This window comes from Lynx rufus, unplaced genomic scaffold (genome assembly GCF_022079265.1).
Source record: "Lynx rufus isolate CCGP_SWC_20201006 ecotype Redwood Valley unplaced genomic scaffold, mLynRuf1.p SCAF_13, whole genome shotgun sequence".
Lineage (NCBI taxonomy): Eukaryota > Metazoa > Chordata > Mammalia > Carnivora > Felidae > Lynx > Lynx rufus.
In genome coordinates this window covers 23,146,811-23,169,141 of record NW_025814827.1, presented here as the reverse complement: position 1 = coordinate 23,169,141, position 22,331 = coordinate 23,146,811, and the positions used below count along the sequence as shown (strand labels likewise).

Sequence of the window (22,331 nt, the reverse complement as noted above, 5' to 3'; positions counted from 1 at the left end):
CAGACTAGTAAAACAGTATTAAAATCAGTGTTTTTAAATCCTTAGATTAACAATCCTGGAATGAGATTTCTTTGATCCCAATTTTACAAGGAGTGGTGGAGAGTCAGGGGGAGAAAGGATATGAGGGAAGACTGGCAGTGCATACGCTGAGTTGTAGAGTTGGGACAGTCACTCAAATTAGTCATCCAGATTAGGATAGTGTTTTAGAAAATTAAAAATGTGTCCTTAATTGTGGCATTTTGGTAAGGATATTCAAGGTTGACACTTCATCAGCACTAAACATTTAACAAACACCATCTGGAGGCTTAAGAAGTAAGCAAGGATGTGGGGTGAAGTACAATGAGGTGAAAAAGGAAAATGAAAGGTACAAGGAATGTGTTTGAATGCTGGGGAGGGAAAAGGCCACCAAGAGAAACTTGTTTTAGTTGCCACTCGGGTGTGCTCTTCCTATAGGCTCCCAGCCCCTGGATCACCAAATATCAAGTTTACAGCACAATTTAAGTAGAGATTACATGTCAGCTTTGATAAAACCTAATTTTGATTGAGAAAGAATGCATGTCCGATTTAGTAAAAAGTATCAATACTCAGAGGTATGGTTTTGTTACATCAAGTAAAAAGAGCAACTAATTCCAACTTTTGAAGTAATAACAAGTAAAGAGAAGCTTCACCAGGCCTGTCTTGATGAATAGTTACGACTTATTTTTAGGTCAGCAGCACAGGAGTATTGAATAACTTGTAAATAGACTGTAAACATGCTACTGCCAGTTCATCAAAACAATCCAACAATCCTTACTATCCCAACATGCCAAGAACTACAATTGTGTTAGTCAGATATAGCCTTCAAAAATGAAATGTTCCTCAAACGGTACTATCAAAGTAAGAGCTACTAGACATGAAACAGGTACTTTATTTCAGATTTAGCCAATTTTCATCAAGTATTTGTTATCATGAACTTCAGTTCACTTCAACAGTCATTTGCATTAAACAGGACAATTAGCCATTTTTCAAACCACAACTCTGAAATTAGAGAAATGGAGAATTAAGCTCATCTAGTCAACATCTTCATTCAAGCAATGGTGAAACAGTTTGCAAATATATCTTAAACTGAGATTTGAGGCAGAACAAAAAATAGAAAAATTAAAAGCCTCTATATTCCAAGCACCAATAATGGAGGCTAAGCTATTATACCTACAAAGTCTTATTGACAGTCTTTCCCTAATGGAAAATCCTGACACTTTAAGCACTGTGACTTTACAGAAGGCAGGTTGGTTTAATGAGGAAACTTACTTTTAATAAAAAGACAATCAACAGTATTTTATTTTGGGCACTTACTCAGTATTTCACAGATCCTCAACAAGTTTTGAGGTAGGTTAAATATTAGCATTATACTTTACAAAATAAAACTTAGGCAAAGGTTGTATCATTTGTTGTAAACTACAGCGTCCTAGAGTCCTATCATGGTCAAGAATAACATGGTTTCCGTGATCTTTCAGATTAATCTTCTCTGATGTAAATTTAGTGGTGACAGCTTGCAAATAGTCACAAAAAAAAAAAAAAATACATATTACAGAAATTCTACTTTGGGGTATTCCATAATTCTTAAATGGATCCTACAATGATTATATATAGTGGAATAACCTACTTGCTCCCATAACAAATATATTTACATATGACTGACCCTTAAAATTACAAACTAGAACATTACTGATTTCATTGCTTTTCTGCCTTTTGGGGGTAGGTGGAGAAGGAAGATAATCAGCAAGCCTTACAGAGCGCTAGGCAGCCTTTAAGTGCAGGTGCTGTGCTCAAGGCACCATTTACAATGATTTGGGGTCATAGGAAAGCAAGTATACAGATGGAGCCAAGATCTAGAAAAGATGCCTAGATCCCAAAAGAGGGATGCCGATGCAAGTCAAAGACAAAGAAAAAAAATGCTATCATCTCAGGCTACTGATCTTCAATGTCATGCTATAGCATTACAACACCAATGGGAAGAGCTCCTAAAAGAGCAGTAACTATATCCCAATAAAGTCTGTTAATTAAATTCTTACTATCTAGATAAACCACAAGTAAAATTAAATTGGTATTTTATTAAAATGACATCTACAGAAGTAAAATATCTAAATATTTTAATACGAGTATGTTCCACCTATCACATAAATGATTCTAAGTGTCTTAAGTCTAATTCACTTATTAGCTCATTAGAATTACTTAAAATTATTTACCAGAATTCAGCTCATCCTGACATGAGTTCCTGGGCCACGCTGCTCAAGTAAATGTTTCAGTATAAAGTTCCTTTTATTTAAACAAGTGTCAAATATTAGTAATACAGGATTAAGAATGGTTAATTAACTAAGAAATTATAAGAAAAACATCATTCTGTTATAAAATATAGCATTCAGCAGAGTAAATTTCAAGAGTGAGGATAGACACCTAAGCTTCTGAAGACTGAACAGCACGGGTGAACAAGATTTGAGTCAAAGCAGCAAGAAAAAAAGGAGGGAGGGGCCACAGGAGGCAGAGTATCGAAGCCTTTTATTCTAGTGTTCCCCAAATTGACTGTGGAAGTAAAAAGTTTCTACATTAAAAAAGTTTATATAAATTACATGAATTGCAATTTTCATAAAAGTCAAAATGAAATGTTCTGCATAGGACAAAAGATATGCCTAAGCAACATATCATATCTGCACAAGGCCACTGAATGTCATGGATATTAATAACAAATGAAAAAGCTTAAGTCTATGACAGACTAAGCAAAGATTTCAGTTTAGTATTCTATAAGCCCAAGACTGTAAACTACTCTTACTATACAAAAGCTCTAATGACATACAGAGTTTTGTGTAGGAACTCTTGTGCTTCTGGTTGGCACATCATCTGCTTTTTAATATGTGAAATTAATACAGACATTTGTGAGAGGTTGTGCAAAACTATTGTATTTACAAAAATGGCACAAAAGTGAATTCAACAGTCAATGCACATGCACACTTCATTCACATCTTCAACAAAAGATACTCTAACACTATAGAATGGAATAAGAATACTAGCTTCAACGGCAGCTGTTAAGCACTATAGTCACATAAGTTACACCAGAATGGGCAAATATTGCCCAAGTAAAATTCTATTGTTAAAGCTGAAACAGGTTTAAGGCCATTCAAGTTCAAGCAGAGATACAAATCTTTCAGAGCCCCATCTATTTTTGTTTGAAGAATGTAACCTTTCTTCCAACTTGTGGTCTTAAACTTCTGTTTTACAAAATCCAAAAGGAAAATACAGAAGAAATCAATACAATAGAGGTTATATTAAATAAGAGTAACATACAAAGCTATAATTAAGATGAGTTAAGGAAAGCCAAAACATTACAACTGTAAAACTTGCTTGTTACTTGTTGAAACAGTCCTACACTAGGAGTTAGGTAATATATACAATTATTTTCAAGTAGATTACTTTATGTTGCTCTAACATGTTCTCTTTATCAGTGCACTGTTAAACTAATCAAAAACTCTACACATGTATATTCCCTTACAACAGCAGCACACACTACCGCTACCTGCAAAGCTGTCATTCTGAAATGACTTAGTGAATGAAAGGAAATAAAAAGCAGAGAAAGTAACATATTAAGGAGAAAAAAATGGGAATTGAAAGATTCATGCAGTTCAGTTCTTTTAATCAGCCAGCCAGCTTGCTAGCAACAAGGGATGGTTTCCGTTGAGGAAGGTCCTGTGGAGTGGGAATGTGGTCACCAGTGACCTCTGTCTTATCCGGAGCTGCAGTAGGAAGCTGCTTGTTCTTCATTTTTGCTTTAGCCATGTTGTAATCCCCAGAATCAAAATATTTTTGCTACAAGGGAAAAAAAAAAAAAATTCAGACTGGAGTTTAAAACTTTCATATTCAATCACACTGAATTTAAGATGTAGATGTAACCCTCAACTGTCAATATAAAATAAGCTAATCTAAAAAAATTTAAACAAAAACATTAACATGAAATAGCACAACTTTCAATTACTAACAGAAAAACCAGAAATTCTTGCTTAAATTATTCGGAAAATAAAAACACTTAATTCACCATCTTGCATTTAGGATGTGCCACACGCTTTCAATTATTAAAAACATTATTTATAGTTCCTGTCACCTAGGATGAACATTCCTGAAAGGATTTAAAATCATTTATTTGAGGGAGGCTAGGGTGGCTCAGTCAGTAAAGCGTCCAACTCGGTCTCAGCTCAGGTCTTAATCTCAGGGTTGAGAGTTCAAGTCTTAAGTTGGGGTCCACACGGGGCATTGGAACCTACTTAAAAAAAATTATATATATATAAAAATAAAATCATTTATGTGAATGAAAGCAATTCAGTAAGATCAAAATTAAGGGTAAAATATAAATGCTAGGGTGACAAGAAAACTCATTAGAAATTATCACTTAAAATGTACATCCTTATCCCACACTTCCATATTTCACTTAAGACATTGAAGAAATACAACTTTTTAAGGTAGAGGAATGAATAAGGTAGCAATGATACCCTATTATCACTAAAATAGAAATTGCAAGGAGAGCTAAATATCAACCTTAATATAGCTAATCTACAGGAGTTATCTGTTCCAGAGTAAAAACGTACAAATCTGCCTGGTTTCCAACTTCTACCTTTCATGTTTAACCTACCTTTACGGACTGCTTACTATACCTGAGGCACTGTGTGAATCCTTGAGATACAAAGATGGACAATAGTCGAGTATTCCAACCATTATACTGTTTTAAGTACACAAGGTGCTACAGGTGCTCAAAAGAGAGTAACTTAACCTTTTAGAGTAGGCAAGAGGGAATAGTCCAGCAATGAGATGAGCACCTCACTGACAAAAGGAGAAAGGGGGAAAAATTCTCTTTGAGACTTCAGGGATATCTCATATGGTAAATGAAGTAGCTGGGAATTCACAGCTTGGTCTAAGACTGTTGAGTGGCCTGGGAAAAGGTCTCAGTGGCTGCCTCCCTGAAGGGACTATTATTCTTTGATAAGACAGCTCAGGCCTAAAGCCAAAGGGTCTAAAGCTAGAAACTGCTACTATACACTTAACACACTGAGCAGTTAACAAGGAAACTTGGACCAGACCCTACTAAAGCTTGCTGCAGCTTTATTTCTACATGTTTTAAAATGAGTATGGTGCTCCTGGGTGGCTTAGTCGGTTAACCATCCGACTTTGGCTCAGGTCATGATCTCACGGTTTGGTTCATGGGTTCAAGCCCTACATTGGACTCTGTGCTGACAGCTCAGAGCCTGGAGCATGCATCAGATTCTGTCTGTCTCTCTCCTTCTCTCTCTGCCCCTCCCCTGCTTGCACTCTCAAAAATGAATAAAGGTAAAAAAATAAATAAATAAAAATAAAAATAAAAATAAAAATAGAGTATGGTGGGGGCACCTAAGTGGCTCAGTTGGTTGAGAGTCTGACTTCAGCTCAGGCCAAGATCTCACGGTTCATGGGTTCGAGCCCCACCCATGTTGGCCTTTGGGCTAACAGTGCAGAGCCTGCTTCAGATTCTCTGTCTCCCTCTCTCTGCCCCTGTCCACTCAAGTGAGCTCTCTCTCAAAAATAAACATAAAAAAAATGAATAGGATGAAAAAAAAATCTCAGAACTTCTGAGTATCATATTAGAGAGCTACTTCTGAAATTTAGTAGCTTCTAGAGGAGAACAAAGCAGACTGCCAAATTCTTTCTCAATAAAAAACACAAAAGGAAAAATTTAATATACAGTGCAAATTTTAGGCAGACTGTCCCCATTATAATAAAGTCAGTTTCTAATGATCCTATTAACCCTGACATCTAAAAAATTCAAAACTCTTTTAAAATAGTAAGAAATGATATAGTTGAATATAAGACTTCATTTCCCAATATAAAAGTGCTTATTCATTGACATTTTGGTATAATGCAAAATCATTCAAGAGTTCCCTTCTCAAATTCTATTTCTTGATTCAAGCAGCATTTTCCCTTTCACAACCACTTTCAACACCAATTCCAAAATACAAGATTTATAAATTCTGATTTGAAGATACTTAAAAATTCATAAATAGTTGAAGCTAGAGGAAAATTACAAAGATAACAGCCCAAATGTTGGAAGAATGGTTGAGCATAAATTATGATGGAGATTAACAAAGGAAAAGTTTCCTAAACACTTAAGAGTCAATCAATTCCAAATAATAATTTCATAGTCAAAGATGATTATATAATTTATTTCATAAATAAAACCATACCTGATGGGACCATTTCAAAATTAGACTTGATACAAATACATTCTACATAGCTATGCTCTCAATGAGTATGTTTCTCATTCTGCTTTTTCTATTTATCCCCTACATTATGGTATTTAGAATAATGCTCGTAAATAACTACAAAATATTCTATTTTGTTGACTTATTACAATTTAACTATTCCTCTGCTGCTGAACAGCGGTGCTGCTTCTAGTTATAAAGCTACAAATAGTATCTTCAAACTCGATTTTTTCCTTATATTGAATTATATTCTTAGATTAATTCACAAGAGATTATTCATTCAAAGAATATGAACACTTCTATAAATCTTGATCCATATCTCTTTCCACAATGAGTATTAAATGCTACACATGGCAAAGAGAATATTAACTATATTCAACTTCAACCTTACCAGTGGTTATTATATTTTTCTAATTTACTTGTACGTGTACTATGGTATGATCTAATAATTTACATTTCACTGATTTCCATATTTATCCACGGATAAACATTTTTCTAACAGTTCTTCTGATGAAATATTTTACATAGGGGCACCTTAATGTTTTTCTTGAATATCTGAAAAATCTTTTTTATGTACTACAGGTATTAACTATCATTTTTGTAACAATTTCCCCAATGAATTACTTCTCATGAAACAGAGATTTTACATTTTTATATATTTGGAATGATTCCAACCTGCCATCATATTATTTCAAAGCTGTGAATGTTATTCTTTCGTAAGACAAAGAAAATTCTGTATTTTGCCACTTTTAAAACTAAGAATTTATTTAATATATAATTCTGTAAAAATTTTTATTAGGTGAGCTTTATTTTTTCTTTTATAGGTAATCTCTATGCCCAACACAGGGCTTGAACTCACAGAGTTCAACTCACAGAGATGCAGAGTCACACATGCTACCAACTGAGCCAGCTAGGGTGCCCTGTTAAAATACTCTCTTGGTAAAAAGACAGTGTATGATTTGACTTACATGTGGAATCTAAAAACATTAAACTCACAGAAACAGCAAAATGGTGGTTGCAGGGGTGGAGGAGTGGGGGAAATGGGGAGATACTGGTCAGAGGGCACAAACTTTCAATTAGAAGATGAATAAGAAGTTCTAGGGATCTAATGTACAATAAGTTAACAGTACTGAATTGTACACTTGAAAGTGCCTGGAAAGTAGAGCTTTAATGTTCTCACCATAACAAAAAAATGGTAATTATGTGAGGTAAGGGATGTGTTAACTAACCTTACTGGTCAACATTTTACAATATGTAGGTGTATCAAATCATCACATTGTACACAGTAAACTTACACAATGTTGTATGTCAACAGTATCTCAATAAAGCTGGGAAAAAACAGCCTTTTGCAATTTGGAGAAAATAATCCATATGTAACTATTGCCAATACCTACACATATAAACATACATATACATACAAACATGTTTTTACTAAGCAAGCAGCAGATACCAGTATATTCAAGGTATTTATTTTAGTAAACTCATGATTTGGCACCTGATTCTATTAACAATTCTTTTCTTTCCCTGTTCCCTGTAAGGTAAATAATTTAAATGTACTTAAACCAAAGATGGAGTCCTTTAATTTTTTACAAAGGAGTTAGAAAGAAAACCTAAGGAATAAGCATGTAGCAGTATCTCAATTCAGATCTCATTATTGAGCAATAATGGTTTATGCCTCACAAAGAATTAGTAAGATTTTGAAAAAATATTTTCAGTAATCTCAACTACTAAAATTACCATGTATAAGTCGTATTAGAGTAACTCTGTAAAATGTATTATGTAAAGGAGATAATAAGCTCTGCCTTTACAAGTGATCATTTCATCCAAATAAAAATTATTTTTAGCCTTTGCATGGAAATCATCTTTAAAACAAGTAAAAGTTAAAAAATATTGGCAGAAGGATAAATGCCAGCTTCTGGATAGTCACTGCTTTTGGAAAGAAGGGTGGGTGGGGTGGGATAAAGGAAAGAAGGGGGCAGGGGATATATACATACATGTGGTAGGTTTCAACTATATCTACATTTTCTTTCTTACAAAGATAAAACTGAAGTAAATATGGCAAAATATATTAAATCTGGGTGGTGGGTACATGAGTTCTGCTGTATTATTATCTGCACTTTCTACATGCTTGAAATAGTTTATAGTTAAAAGTGATGAGATGTACATTCTTATACAGATTTATAGAGTAAATGATATAAAATATTGGAAAAAAATGATGTATATCTATGTATATATTTGTATCTGATAAAGTACAGAGTTACATACACACAGACACCCTTTTCATAATCGCAACTAGCACAGTGAGTTCAGGGTTTAAGCATTTGAAGATTATATATAAGAACTTACCCCCTTCTGCAATCGTTTCCTTAAGAAATCCGAACCTCCAGGCTTTTGTCCCAAATGAGGATACCTTGCTTTTAATTTTGCTTCTTCAGCTTTCTCTGGACTAGTCACTTTATCTTCCATTTCCTGAAATAATTTAAAATAAATTACTTCTCTATTACAATTCACTTATTTAAAATAATTCACCTTTCAATATCTGGACCCTGACTTCAGTTGTCAAATACCAAATAATGCAGCATCTGACTAAGAAATCAAGCGCAGAAGCTTTTAAAACATCTCTGTCTTGTTTTTCAAATGATCCATGTGATAGCTCTATTATAGCTGTGATGCACACAACACCCCACACACTGGATAAAAATATCAAGATAACTCAGCTCTGAAGTCTTGCTTGCCATTACTTTCCAGTTATGTATAATACATTTATAGTTAGTCACCTTCCATGGAACTCATCAGCTCTGTGCCTATATTTAGAGAACCATTTTAATGTTAAAATACAAGAGCTTTTTGAACTCCTATTAATTCAAATTCATGTATGACTGGGAAGCTCTGAGATTCTTTAATAGGAATTAACAACAGCTGATTTACCAGAATATATTCCCTAACTCAATACAGAAGACCATGTATTTTTTATTTGTTTTTTAAAAGATTCTATTTTTTAAGTAATCTCTACACCTAATGTGGGGCTGAACTGGAACCCCAAGATCAAGAGTCGCATGCTCCACCAAGTGAGCCAGCCAGGTGCCCTGACCTTGGTATTTTTAAAGGGAAACACCATCTTTGTCAACCTTCATATCAATGTCCATTATTCCCTAATCTCCCCCTGTATTTAATGACATGCCAAAGGTCCCATTCTTTATCAAAAATGTGTTTTCTGACCAAATGATATAAATATTTTTAAGCCTATTCATTTTTTTTTTCTTCTTTAAAGTAATCTCTACAACCAATATGAGGCTTGAACTCATGACCCTGAGATGAAGAATTGCATGCTTGGAGCGACTGCGTGGCTCACTGAAGTGTTCAACTTCAGCTCAGGTCATATCTCCTGCTAGTGGGTTTGAACACAGAGTCAGGCTCTGTGCTCACAAGCTCAGAGTCTGGAGCCTGTTTCTGATTCAGTATCTTCCTTTCTCTCTCTCTGTCCCTCTTCTGCTCGTGCTCTGTCTCTCAAAAATAATTAAATGTTTTTTTTTAAAAAAAAAAAAAAAAAAGAGAGAGTTGCATGCTCTTCAGACTGAGCCAGCCAGGAACCCCTGAGCCTATTCACTTTTTTTTTTTTTTTTTGAAAAGCATACACGATTTATTTAATACAAATTTTATGTGATACAGAAGATTTCATAAGGATGAAGACCAAACAAACAATTTAAACCTGACTTTTATGCTAGGTTTGAACAAAAGTACAGAGAAAGTGAAAAAATATGATAGGACAAAAAGGAGTATGAGCTGAGAGTGGTAAATAGAGGAAAACAGCAAGGCCTATTTGCTCATTTTTCCCAGTGTCCCTCCATCTTTGGAGATAAGTAACCCACTGAACCAGCCTCAGTCCTGGGAATAGGTCAGTCCTTTCAAACAGTTATTTCTCTTTTCAGGAGGTGGTGGTAAAGATGGGAATAGATACTCATCTACAATAGATCTGTATATGGTATGAACAATCAGGCATTTAAAAAAGGGACATTTCTCTTGCACTGACTTTTGTCAGTTTTCCCATGATCCCATCTGCAGACTCTGGAGTAAGTGGGGTGTCTTAGCCACCTCTTCATGGTCAACAGAAACTATTTGTCAAGTTGAAAAGGCACTGACTCTTTCCATTCTCTCTCCTTTTCTCAACTCCTCTTCATTCCCCCTTCCAAGGGCATGTGGTCTTCCCACCTGGGGCACGAGGTGGTGGCAGGGGGAGGAGGTGAAGCAAGGGGCTCCACGAGGTGGGGCAAGAGGCCTCCACTCAAGCTTATTCACTTTTAACACCAGTCTTGATACAGTCTACTTTCTTTCAAAGAGCCATATTTTATAGGGAAGCAACGTTTATGACTGTATGGTAAATACTGAAGAAGAAAGAATGAATCAAGAAAAAGTTGCCCTAATAGGCGATGCTGGGCAATGGCAAGGTACACACACCTTCCAGCTAATGGACGCTTTTCTGCATACCAGCTAGACAAAATCACACACCTTTGCATATCTCGATTCTTGCAGGTTATTTGCAAATGTCAAAAAGCAGAAATGTTATATCCATAAATGTCAAGCCTAGTATTCTTGTACAGCAAACAAATTACTTATGCCCAAAATGACTTAATATGATTTTTGCATTTATTTTTCAAAATTATATTCATACATGCTTTATAACTAGCTCTGTTCACCTTATACATTGTATTTCCTTCATCTTGACCAGCAACCTCATTTGTTACTACGTCTTCTCATTTTTAGTCTTAGAGGATTTTGATATTAAAACTGCTGCTGCTGTCAAATATGCTTTTTCTATGGGGCTTCCTTTATATGTATGCTCCTTTCTGCTTCAAGTGTTCTACCTTCCTCCTTTTTTTATGCTACAGTTTCATGCATCTATTTAGATTTTCAGTCTAAGACATCACCTCACTTGATGTACACAAAATTCAACTATGCTGCCAGAGAGAGAGACTCTAAACAGTATGAGTGGTGATCCTGCCAGTCATCCCATTCAAGAAGAGTATGCCTCAGAGAGCTCAAGTGTGAGGTGTGTGATGCCAACCTGCCGTTTCCATGATGATCTCACTCCTGGGCCTCTTTCAGAGTTTTAGCATAGTGATGTTCTATTTATCATCTTAGTATTTAAAAACTCAGTCCCTACATACAAGTCTGCTACCTCAGCTATAAACTGAAGAATCAGCCCAGACATCTGTTCAACCACTGGATTAAAGTGACTACTTGTCCTACTGAGAATTGATGGGGCTGTTTCCACTATTAGGGAATCATGGATTATGACTTCATTGGAGTTTTTCAAGAGTAAATTTAGTTATATGCTATTCCTGCCTTACTAACTTTAGAATATAACCCCTATGTAAGGTATGACTGTATTGAACTCATCACAAAAGGTAGAGAAATATTGTAAATTTAAGGTTACCAGTTTAGTGCAGGAAGATGGGCGGGGTCACTGCAGTTTGTCCAGCTGTATTCACATCGGTGCTACTCAGACGGAACTGGGAGAAGGAACCTACTCTTGGGTCCCTCTGTACAGTTGTGTTTTTTAAATTGGTTAACACTGAATTTGGATGTTAGCTGAAAAAGACTGTAACTTGATTTACACCCTTTGAGTCCTTGCACATTCAAAAAAAAATTTTTTTTTAGTGTTTATCTGAAGCTGGCTCCAGGCTCCGAGCTGTCAGCAGAGAGTCCAATGCTGGGCTCAAACCCAAGCACCGTGAGATCATGACCTGAGCTGAAGTCGGATGCTTAACCGACTGAGCCACCCAGGCACCCTCTTGCACATTCAAATTAAAGAGTGTCAAGAGAGTCCTACATTTCCACTAAAACCATCCAGCTTTCTTGGGCCTGTCTGGGAAATAAAGGCTCTCCACTTCCTTTGTTTGATTTGAATTATCAGTTCTTTATATTTAAGAAAAATTCCTTAACATTTCTGGTATAGAGGTAGCAACTTTCCCTAATTTCCAGTGTTTCTGCAGGTTTCCCTTATTTTATATGAGAGGGGAAAAAGTTACACATAATATACAATCGTATCTGGCATTCCCTTATTTTCTTAATAAAGAATATATTCACATATATGTTTATACATGATATATACTACTCGCGTTCAATTAAATCGAGTTAGGTTACTATAAAATACGTCTGGGCAAATAGCATTTACAGAAGTATTGTTTAGGTTTAGAATGGATCTATATAATGTGTCCTAGAAAAAACAAAGTCAATCATTGAACTTTCTTGCCAAATACATAGCACAAAGTTAAGTGTCTGCAAGCTGCAACTTTGTAGCTGGATTCAGAATTTCAGCTGCATTTAATACCAAAAGGGGGAAAAATATGACCAAAGCTGTATTTTTAAAACACAGTATATACCATCAACACATCTATTTTTCATGGATCATACAGAAACGTTCTTAACCTTTTGCAAATGTACAGTTATAGGACCTTACTGATAAGCAAGTTGAAATGCTTGGACTTTATGTAGAGTCAATTATAAATAACACATCAGGTGGCAGGCTGTCCGCTGGCATTCAGCCAACACTTACTCTTCTTTAAAACACTCCCCTGAATTAGTTAGAAGCCTGAAACTACCTTTCCCAGACTGAACTATTAGGTTCTGCTAATGGCACCTACACCAGATTAAAAAACATGGGAGAAAGAATCCACTCTGTTCCTGGTGATGCGACCAACAATGTGAACACCAGCAATAGCCCATGAGTTCCTGCAGGAGGGCACCAGGCAGATCATCAGGGGCTAGTGCAGCTGCTCCATGAGAGTATGTGCAGGGGATGGTCTGCTCAGAATAGTGCTCACTTATGCAGAGTCAACAGCTTTCTACAATCCGCACCTGTAGAAACATTATCTTCCCCCTTTATTCCTCCATCCCTTCTAATAATTTGTAACCTAATTCCCTAAATCACAACCCTTTCTGTTTGAAATACCCAAAGTGGTTTCTACTGTCCAGGACAGAAGCCGTCAATAAAATCAGGTAAAATAAGCAATTTATCCCTACAGTCATGTTAAAAAATGCAAAAGGCCACAATGACTGGTGTGACTGCATGTTTCTGGACATCCTTCAAAGTAACTCTTAAAACATTTATTTCAGCTAGAATCAAAATAAATCTTGAAAAAGGTTTGAGATATAGAAAGAAATTGCTAAGAGGGGCACCTAGGTGGCTCAGTCAGTTAAGCGTCCATCTTCGGCTCAGGTCATGATTTCATGAATCATGGCTCAGAGCCTGGAGCCTGCTTTGGATTCTGTGTCTCCCTCTCTCTGCCTCTTGTCTGCTCATACTGTCTCTCTCTCTTAAAAGTAAATAAATATTTAAAAAAAATTTTTTTAAAAAGGAAAGAAATAGCAAAGAAACTGAAATACATTAATGTACACTGACAAGTCACTTTAATAACTCCCCCCCAGCTTTGCTGAGATATAATCAACACATTCGCTTTTCAAATTTTAATATCTTAATATGCGAGGTTAAAAACAAAACAAAAGGAAAACAAACAAAAGGGGAGGCTGGCTGGCTCAGCTGGCAGATCATGCAACTCTTGATCTTAGGGTTTTGAGTTCAAGCCCCTCATAAGGAGGAGCATTTACTTTAAAAACAAATAAAAAACAGGGGCGCCTGGGTGGCGCAGTCAGTTAAGCGTCCGACTTCAGCCAGGTCACGATCTCGCGGTCCAGGAGTTCGAGCCCCGCATCAGGCTATGTGCTGACAGCTCAGAGCCTGGAGCCTGTTTCCGATTCTGTGTCTCCCTCTCTCTCTGCCCCTCCCCCGTTCATGCTCTGTCTCTCTCTGTCCCAATAATAAATAAACATTGAAAAAAAAAAAAATTTTAAAAAAAATAAAAAAATAAAAAAAATAAAAACAAATAAAAAACAAAAATACTACATAACACAGTTTAAGTGTTCTATGGTCCACATTGTTTACTAATTTTACATTTTGTTTAATTAAGAATGTATGATAAAATTTCAAGGGGAAACAATTACATAACAGAAATGAAGTATGTAATTTCCATACTAACAGTAGAGGTAAAATGGAAGAAGAAAAATCAATCATGAGGGGAAAAAAACCCCAAAGCCTGGGAGGTCAAGAGATAAGAAAAAGAAAAAGAAAAAAAAAAGGGGGGGGGGCAAAAAGCATTAGGGATGCAGAGAATCTAGATATTCATGCCTCTGATAAAAAGCCTCAAAAATATATAAAGAAAAAATTGACTGAATTACAGTAACTGACAAGTCTATCAGTACAGATTTCAATACACCTTCCTCCATTATTGATAAGTGAAAAAGACAAAGTAGTCAAGATATCGTATTTTATTTCTGCACCCAATAGTTAGGAAATGTATATTATTCTCAAGCACAATGGAAAAATTGACTAAATAGGCTATAAAATAAGCCTTAACCATTTTCATCCAAATGACCATCTATGACTACAATTCACAAGATCAAAAGTCAACAATAAAAAAATTTATATATCCCTATTCAGAAATTAAAATACGTACGTAACTAAAATAGCTTAAATCATTAAAACTCTAATGTGCACAGGGGCAGACGCCTGGGTGGCTCAATCGTTTAAGCATCAGACTTCGGCTCAGATCATGATCTTGGAGTCTGTGAGTTCAAGCCCCACATCGGGCTCCGTGCTGACAGCTCAGAGCCTGGAGCCTGCTTCAGACTTTGTCTCTCTGTGTCTCTGCCCCCCTCCACCTCACCGCTTGTGCACGCTCTCTCTCTCTCAAAAATAAACATTTAAAAAACAAACAAAACTGCAATGTATATAAGCTTAAAAAATATATTACTAAAATAATTCATGGTTAATAAATAATGGGAATTAAAAAAGAAACACATGGAACTCACTGATAAAAATTCTATACTTACCAAACTTGTAAGATTCAACAAATGTCCCTTAAGGGCATTTATTAAACAAGAAAACTAAAAGTCAATGAGCTATACATCTAACTTCAGTAGTTAAACAAAGAACAGAACCCAAAGAGAATGAGAGAAAATAAAAAACAGGTTAATGAAATAAAAACCAAATGGATCAACAAAATATGGAAATGACAAGCTTAACCAAGAAGTATTTTTAAAAATTCAAATCTGGGGGCCACTGCATAGCTCAGTCAGTTAAGTGTCTGGCTCTCGATTTCAGCTCAGGTCATGATCTCACAGGTTCATGGGTTCAAGCCTCCATCGGGCTCTGCGTTGACCGTGCAGAACCTGCTTGGGATTCTCTCTCCCCCTCTGTCTCCCAGAATAAACTTAAGAAAAACTCAAATCTGTTTTCAAACTTTTATTCTCCAAGAAGCTTCTGTGTCATAGAGCAATTTTACTACTTTGTAAGGATTCATCAGCTAAGTAGTTTCTATGCTGATAATACCTTGGGCGGGGAGGAGAGTAGTAGAAAAAGGATCATTAGAATTCTAGAACATTTAACCATACGCTACAAACTGGGGAAGCAGAAACCCAAAGATATATGCTTATAATATACAAAAAAATACTTAAAAACAGTATTTTAAATGAAGGTTATCTTCTTGACAAGTACATTTATCTTCAGTGTATACTCTATACCTAGCACATAGCTTAACATTTATTGTTTAGGCACTTGCATTTTTGTGAAATAGTCTACTGAAATATATTAGATGTCCCTTTTGTGAGTAGGTGGGGTATATGGCATAAAAACATAAAAAGAACATTCAAACAATTAAGGATTATTATGTCATGGACTGATAAGTCTGAATGATTAATACCACTTTTCCACCTTCAGCAGAGAAGTTACATAGCAACATCAGCAATAAAAATCTGGTAACTCTAAGCAAATTTTCCTCTATCTGCTCAGCAATATGTTCACTGACGCAATGATTGATAAATAAGTAGAAAAGATTAATGAAAGCCCAACAAATCCTTTGGGATATTGCCAGGAAGGTATCGGAACTGTTATCAACCTCTAGGGAAAAATACTGTGGTCCAATTAAGTCCCTGCTGCTTGCCTAGTGCCTGGCATTTAACAGGTGTTCAATAAAAGCCTACTGAATGAACAAACACAACATACTCCAATTGTTTCAATAAAGCTAAGAAACTTTCCAAACACCTGACAGCTTCATTATCAGCTTATCTTTGAAATATATCATGTTATAGTAGCAGACACAGAGGCAAGCCTAAAACACTGCTGTATATATAGCACATTTGATAAGGTAGCAACAAGAAACATTTTAAAACTTTTCTGAGGTTTACTTCTAGATTGCTGAGTATCAATGGTTGCACACAAACTAAACAAACAAGTTATGGTTTAAAAACTAAAATTAAAAACACTCTTGAGGGGCACCTGAGTTGCTCAGGCGACTGACCGACTCTTGACTTCTGCCCAGGTGTCACATGATCTCATGATTCATGGGTTCTGGGCTGGAGCCCTGCACTGGTTTCTGCACTGACAGTACGGAGACTGCTTCGGATTCTCCCTCTCTCTGTGCCCCTCCACTGCTCTCAGTCTCTCAAAATAAATAAAATAACATTAAAAAAAAAAAAAACACTCTTAAGCCTTTTAGTTACCAAAGGTGGTGTTAAAATTGAAAATGTCAATACTAACTGCAATTTTTTAAAAACTGGGAAAATGGGAAAGCAGTTTGTACCCACTCTTTAGTGATGATATATGGACGTAATAGTTCTCTTCCTTTTCTACTACTCACAAAAGCACCAAGCATTATCTTTTAAACTGACAAAAATGTTTCAGTTGAGAGCCCCACTTCAGTTAGCTTCTTCCAAGACATCTTACTAACTTAATTTGATCAATATTGTAATAAAATCTCTAGAAAACCTGCTCTTCAGATCTTCTTTTTAAAAAACTTATAAGTGGGGGCGCCTGGGCAGCACAGTCGGTTAAGCGTCCAACTTCTGATCTCAGCCCAGGTCATGATCTCACAGTTTGTGGGTTTGAGCCCCATGTCAGGCTCTGCAATGATGGTGCAGAGCCTGATTGGAATTGTCTCTCCTTTTCTCTGCCCCTCCCCTGCTTGTGCTCTCTATCTCTCTCTCTCTCTCTTAAAATAAATAAATAAACTGAAAAAAAAAAAAAAACCACTGGGGGGCACCTGGGTGGCTCAGTCGGTTGGGCGTCTGACTTCAGCTCAGGTCAAGATCTCACGGTTTGTGGGTTTAAGCCCCATTTCAGGCTCTGTGCTGACAGCTCTGAGCCTAGAGACTGTTTCAGATTCTGGGTCGCCTTCTCCCCTGCCCCTCCCACACTCATGCCCGGTCTCTATCTCTCAAAAATATTAAAAAAAATTTTTTTTAACTTAAAAGCAGTAATATATACACACACACACATATACATACACACACACACATACATACGTGTTCCTTTATTCTCACTCAGATTTCTTAATTGGGTCTAAACAAAGGTTTTTATATTACTATAGTCTATTCTTCCCTCTTTCAAACTGCAGTACAAGCTTTGTCATTTGTATTAGATAGTACTTTGGCAATGGTTTCAAATGAAAAATTCTGAGAAAAATTCATTCAACCAGTATTTTCTGAACAATGAAATGAATGGAATGAATCAGGTAAGATAGGAGCAACGGGAGAAAAGATAAATAAAGGAGGGTCCGTGACTTTAAGATGTTCACAATGAAAATAGAATTATGTGTTTTAAGTCATCACTATGCCTCTTCTCACCCCAGGACAAGAGTGTACACCTGTCTGACTGAGCTTAGTGTTATTCAAAGTGGAATTCACAGGTGATAGATCCATGAGGTCTCTGCTAAAATTTTTTTAATGTTTTGTTTTCACTTCAGTGATAATCCAGAAGGAAAAAGTTTAAGTATATACCAGCACATATGAATTGCCATCTCATATCTAAGTGCTACATGATTTCCATTTCAGCTTTCATTTATGAAGGAGACTGAGCAGTACTACTCCAATTGTCCAGAAGAGTGAGAAAAGAACAGAGCTGAATTTAAAATGTAAATGATGTATTTTTGATCCTAGAATTAAATGATCACACAGATTACTCTTAAAAAGGACAAGTGAGGGGTGCCTGGGTGGCTTGGTCAGTTAAGTGCCCAATTTCGGCTCAGGTCATGATCTCACTGGTTAGTGAGTTTGAGCCCCATGTCGGAGTCAGCACAGAGCCTGGAACCTGCTTTGGATTTGGATTCTGCGTTTCTTCACTCTGCCCCTCCCCCACTCACATTCCCTCTCTTGTCTTTCAAAAATAAACATTAAAAAAAAAAAGGACAACTGAGTCATCACATGACCTAGGGAAGCGTTAACTTGCCATACTCAAAATGCCCTGCCTGTAACAACTGCTACCACATTCTCAATACGTTGGAAATTTACTTTCAGCAAATTCCTATGCCACAATGGATAATTCACACTAATTTTGTTTGTATTTAATTTGTTTAATCTAAAATAAATTTTAAGTAATCTCTGTCCAATGAGGGCTCGAACTCACGACCCCAAGATCAAGAGTCGCATGCTCCACCAACTAAGCCAACCGGGTGCCTAATTTTTTAAACATTTTTGTTCATTTTTTGAGAGACAGTGTGAGCAAGCAGGGGAGGGGCAGAGAGAGAAGGCCAGAGACAGAATCCCAAAAAGGCTCTGCACTGCCAGCGAGGAGCACAACACAGGGCTTGAACCCAGAACAGTGAGATCATGGCCTGAGCCAAAACCAAGTCAGACGCTTAACTGAATGATTATCCAGGCACCTCAATGTGTGTTTATTTGAGAGAGAGAGAGAGAGAGAGAGAGAGAGAGAGAGAGAGAGAAAGAGAGAGAGTGCTCGCAGGCATACATGCAGGTGAGGGGTAGACAGAGAGGAGGAGACAGAGAAGACAGAGAATCCAAAGTAGGCTCTAAACTTATCAGCACAAAGCTAGACATGGGGCTTGAGCTCAGGAACTGTGAGATCATGACCTGAGCTGAAGTGAGATGCTCAACTGACTGAGCCATGAAGGAGCCCCATCCATGTTTTAATTTTAAAGCAGTGTTAAAGAGGTATGTTTATACTTATTTTCATGTTTATACATATTTAATATCCCAATAAAAAAAAGTGGCCCATACAGTTTTTCTTCTCTTAACAAGCGGCCTGCACTTCTCAGAGAAATAGTGACTTAGCCCTTACTCCATGCAGTCTCATCTCTTTATGTTAATTTTTCAGAGGCAACAGGCCAACGTACCATAAAATTATAAAGGTGTTTTAGCTGAATGCTTTGGCTTTAATTGAAAGGTCAACTGGGTACACAGAGAATAATCCAATTTTTTAAGTCATCTATTCTTCCAAAATAGAAGAAACAGGTGATTTGGCCCATAGGAACACAGAAGTGACTCTGCACATTCTCCTCATGTTTAGGGATGGTATCCATGCTACGGGACACTTAACATCTACAGCCAATCCCTAATTCAAGAAGGGACATTATATTACCAACCCACTTTGGTATTAATGACAACAGACCTAAAACAAAAGGACGAGTTAAAATTTTAATGTAGACCTTTATGAAAACATTCAAGACATGTTTAATATTGTTAAACCTGATATTAGGTTGTTTCAAATAAAAGCATTTACCCGGTAGAAATCAACACTTTATACTTTGGCAACACACTAAAAATCTCATAAAAGGAAACTACATAGCACACCACGGTACATCAGAAGTCAAAACCAAAGTTGATGTCAGTGTTTAGGACAAGACAGCACACACATGGGTTTGTTGTTTTTGGGGGTTCTTAAATCCCAAGCAATTATGAACAAAATAAATGTTTTTCAATAAATAAATGATATTTCATGTTATAGTTAGGATTTAGGATTGTAATCTTTTTTTTTTTAATTTTTTTTTTCAACGTTTATTTATTTTTGGGACAGAGAGAGACAGAGCATGAACGGGGGAGGGGCAGAGAGAGAGGGACACACAGAATCGGAAACAGGCTCCAGGCTCTGAGCCATCAGCCCAGAGCCTGACGTGGGGCTCGAACTCCCGGGCGGCGAGATCCTGACCTGGCTGAAGTCGGACGCTTAACCGACTGTGCCACCCAGGCGCCCCAGGATTGTAATCTTTAAACTCTATTTCTGTCCTAGAAGTCCATGTTTTTGTAAAGTGTGAAAAATACCAAACATAATCTTCATTGGAATATCCCTGAATAATATGGTAACTTGGCCTACTACCTATGCAGTTTTGTTTTTTTTTTTTAATATTTACAAGTAACATAACAGAATCATTCAAATGAAGAAAAGTTACCATACTTAAGAACATATGGAGTGGGTTTAGAACACTAATACACTAATCAAATTTCTAACCTGTTTAGGAGCATGAGGAGAACATGAAGCAGAAGGAGCCCTTACAGAGTCCAAGTACTAGACCAAATCCTATTTATAATAATGCCGTCTGACTTTTCAAGAAAAGGTGCTGGCAACTCTCCATAAACAATTTAATAAACAATATATGGGCCTTTGTAGGCCAGCCACAAGTACCAAGGAGGGCAAGGCAGCAGAAATAATAATGGTGGAAGGGGCAAGAACTAGCACAGACGAAACAAAGTCTTAACATTCGTAATTGGAATCATATTGATTTGTGGATTATTTTCCTACATCTGAAGGATGTTAGAAGTAAGTGTACAAAATATTCCTGTTGCTACAAAAATCCAGGTCAACTAAATTGGTAATAAATTTTCAATTCCAAGCTTTTGGTTTTCAGTCAAATACCATATGCGGATCCCAGTGGCTCACATTTCTGAGCACACACTGCGCTAAATAGTGTAAGTTACCCACGTCATTTAAGACTCACAACAACTTTACAAAGCAAGTGTTATCAGCATTATTTTACAAATGAGAAGATTGAAAACTTGAAGAGTTTAGCGACTGGCCAAGGTTACGCGGCAAACTAGGACGGGATCGGAAACGCCAACCCTGGTCTAACTCGCCACCCGAACACGAGATACCGCCTTTGGAGTTAAAAGCATGCCGACAATACCAGTAGTTGGGAAGAGTTCGTTCTTCACGGAAAAATAAGACTTCCTACGCTAAGTGAGACTCATGGAAAAACTTAGGTTCCACCACAAAAACGGGAGTCCTGGGCTCATTATGTACAGTCGAGCGTAAAGAAAAAGGCGACACACCGAGGCGCTGAGAAAAGGCAAATCTCGGCCAAGACTCGGACAATGCTCAAACTCCCACCACGCGGGCGCTAATCACCAGAGTTACGGCGGGCGGCAGGTCTGGGAGAGCTCGGCCCTCACGGCGGAGGCGTCCAGGCAGCTCCAGCTCTCTCCACCAGGAGCCCGCGGGCCGACTCAGGGCGCGCCCCTCCGCACGCGGCGGGAGCAGGCCACCCGGCAGGCCCGGCCCGCAGAAGGCTCGCCTCTGGGCCTTCCGAGCCCCCGGGACCGCTCGCCGTGCACACTCACCTTCTGCTCCTCCGCGGAGGCTGCCTCGGGGACTTCCGCGGACATAGTGCTCCCTCTGCAAACGAGACGCCGGGAGAAGACGCGATTACCGGGGGGCCGAGGCCGCCCGGCCGCCGCAACGCCTCAGGCCCGCCCGCCCCCGCTCTCCGAGCGCCAGCTCGGGCAGCCTCCGCCCGGGAAAATGGCCGCCGCCTTATGACGACACGGAGCCTCGCGGCGCTCGGTGGCCACTGCAGCCCGCCGCGCCCCAGCCGCCCGTCCCGCACCGCGCCCCTACCTACCTTACCCCGCTTGTCCGACTCTGCGACGCCGAAGCACTTCCTTTCTTCCTTCAAAGGTCGCGGCTCGCACCCCACCTCACATCCGTCTGGCAGATGCTTCCTGGGAATTGTAGTTTATAAGTGGAGCCGCCTCTCCCCGCCCTTTCCTGCGTATTCCGGGAGATTTACTATTTCTACTTTCCCGGACTCGCCTTGCCCCGTTCTCTTCCTCGCTCCCCGCAGTGTAGCCACGCATGCTTTTTTGGGGGGCGCTTCAAAGCTCTGTGCTCCTTCCCTCCACAAGCCTCTTCCCGCTCCCCTTTTCGTACTTAACCATATTCATCTTTCACATCCCAGATTCTACGTCATTGCCTCAGGCTTTTCTTGAGCCCCTACCCTAGGTCAGATCCACTTC

The 22,331-nt window shown here is 37.9% G+C and overlaps 1 protein-coding gene across 1 annotated transcript; it reads right to left on the bottom strand.

Annotated features, from left to right (window-relative positions):
* Positions 1–887: 887 nt before the first annotated feature.
* Positions 888–21,980, bottom strand: ARPP19 (cAMP regulated phosphoprotein 19). The gene is made up of 4 exons (XM_047075090.1): positions 21,938–21,980; positions 21,657–21,711; positions 8,601–8,723; positions 888–3,837 (listed from the first exon to the last, which is right to left on the bottom strand). Exons 2-4 carry the CDS (start codon positions 21,699–21,701, stop codon positions 3,667–3,669), a joined length of 339 nt encoding a protein of 112 aa, XP_046931046.1. The 5' UTR covers positions 21,702–21,711; positions 21,938–21,980; the 3' UTR covers positions 888–3,666.
* Positions 21,981–22,331: the final 351 nt, after the last annotated feature.

Excerpts from the sequence above, each read along its gene's own strand:
- ARPP19 (XM_047075090.1), bottom strand. The coding sequence starts at position 21,701 with ATGTCCGCGGAAGTCCCCGAGGCAGCCTCCGCGGAGGAGCAGAAG. Across the intron at positions 8,724-21,656 it reads CCTCCGCGGAGGAGCAGAAG|GAAATGGAAGATAAAGTGAC; the intron begins GTGAGTGTGCAC and ends AAATTATTTCAG. Across the intron at positions 3,838-8,600 it reads GGAAACGATTGCAGAAGGGG|CAAAAATATTTTGATTCTGG; the intron begins GTAAGTTCTTAT and ends TTTCCCTTGTAG.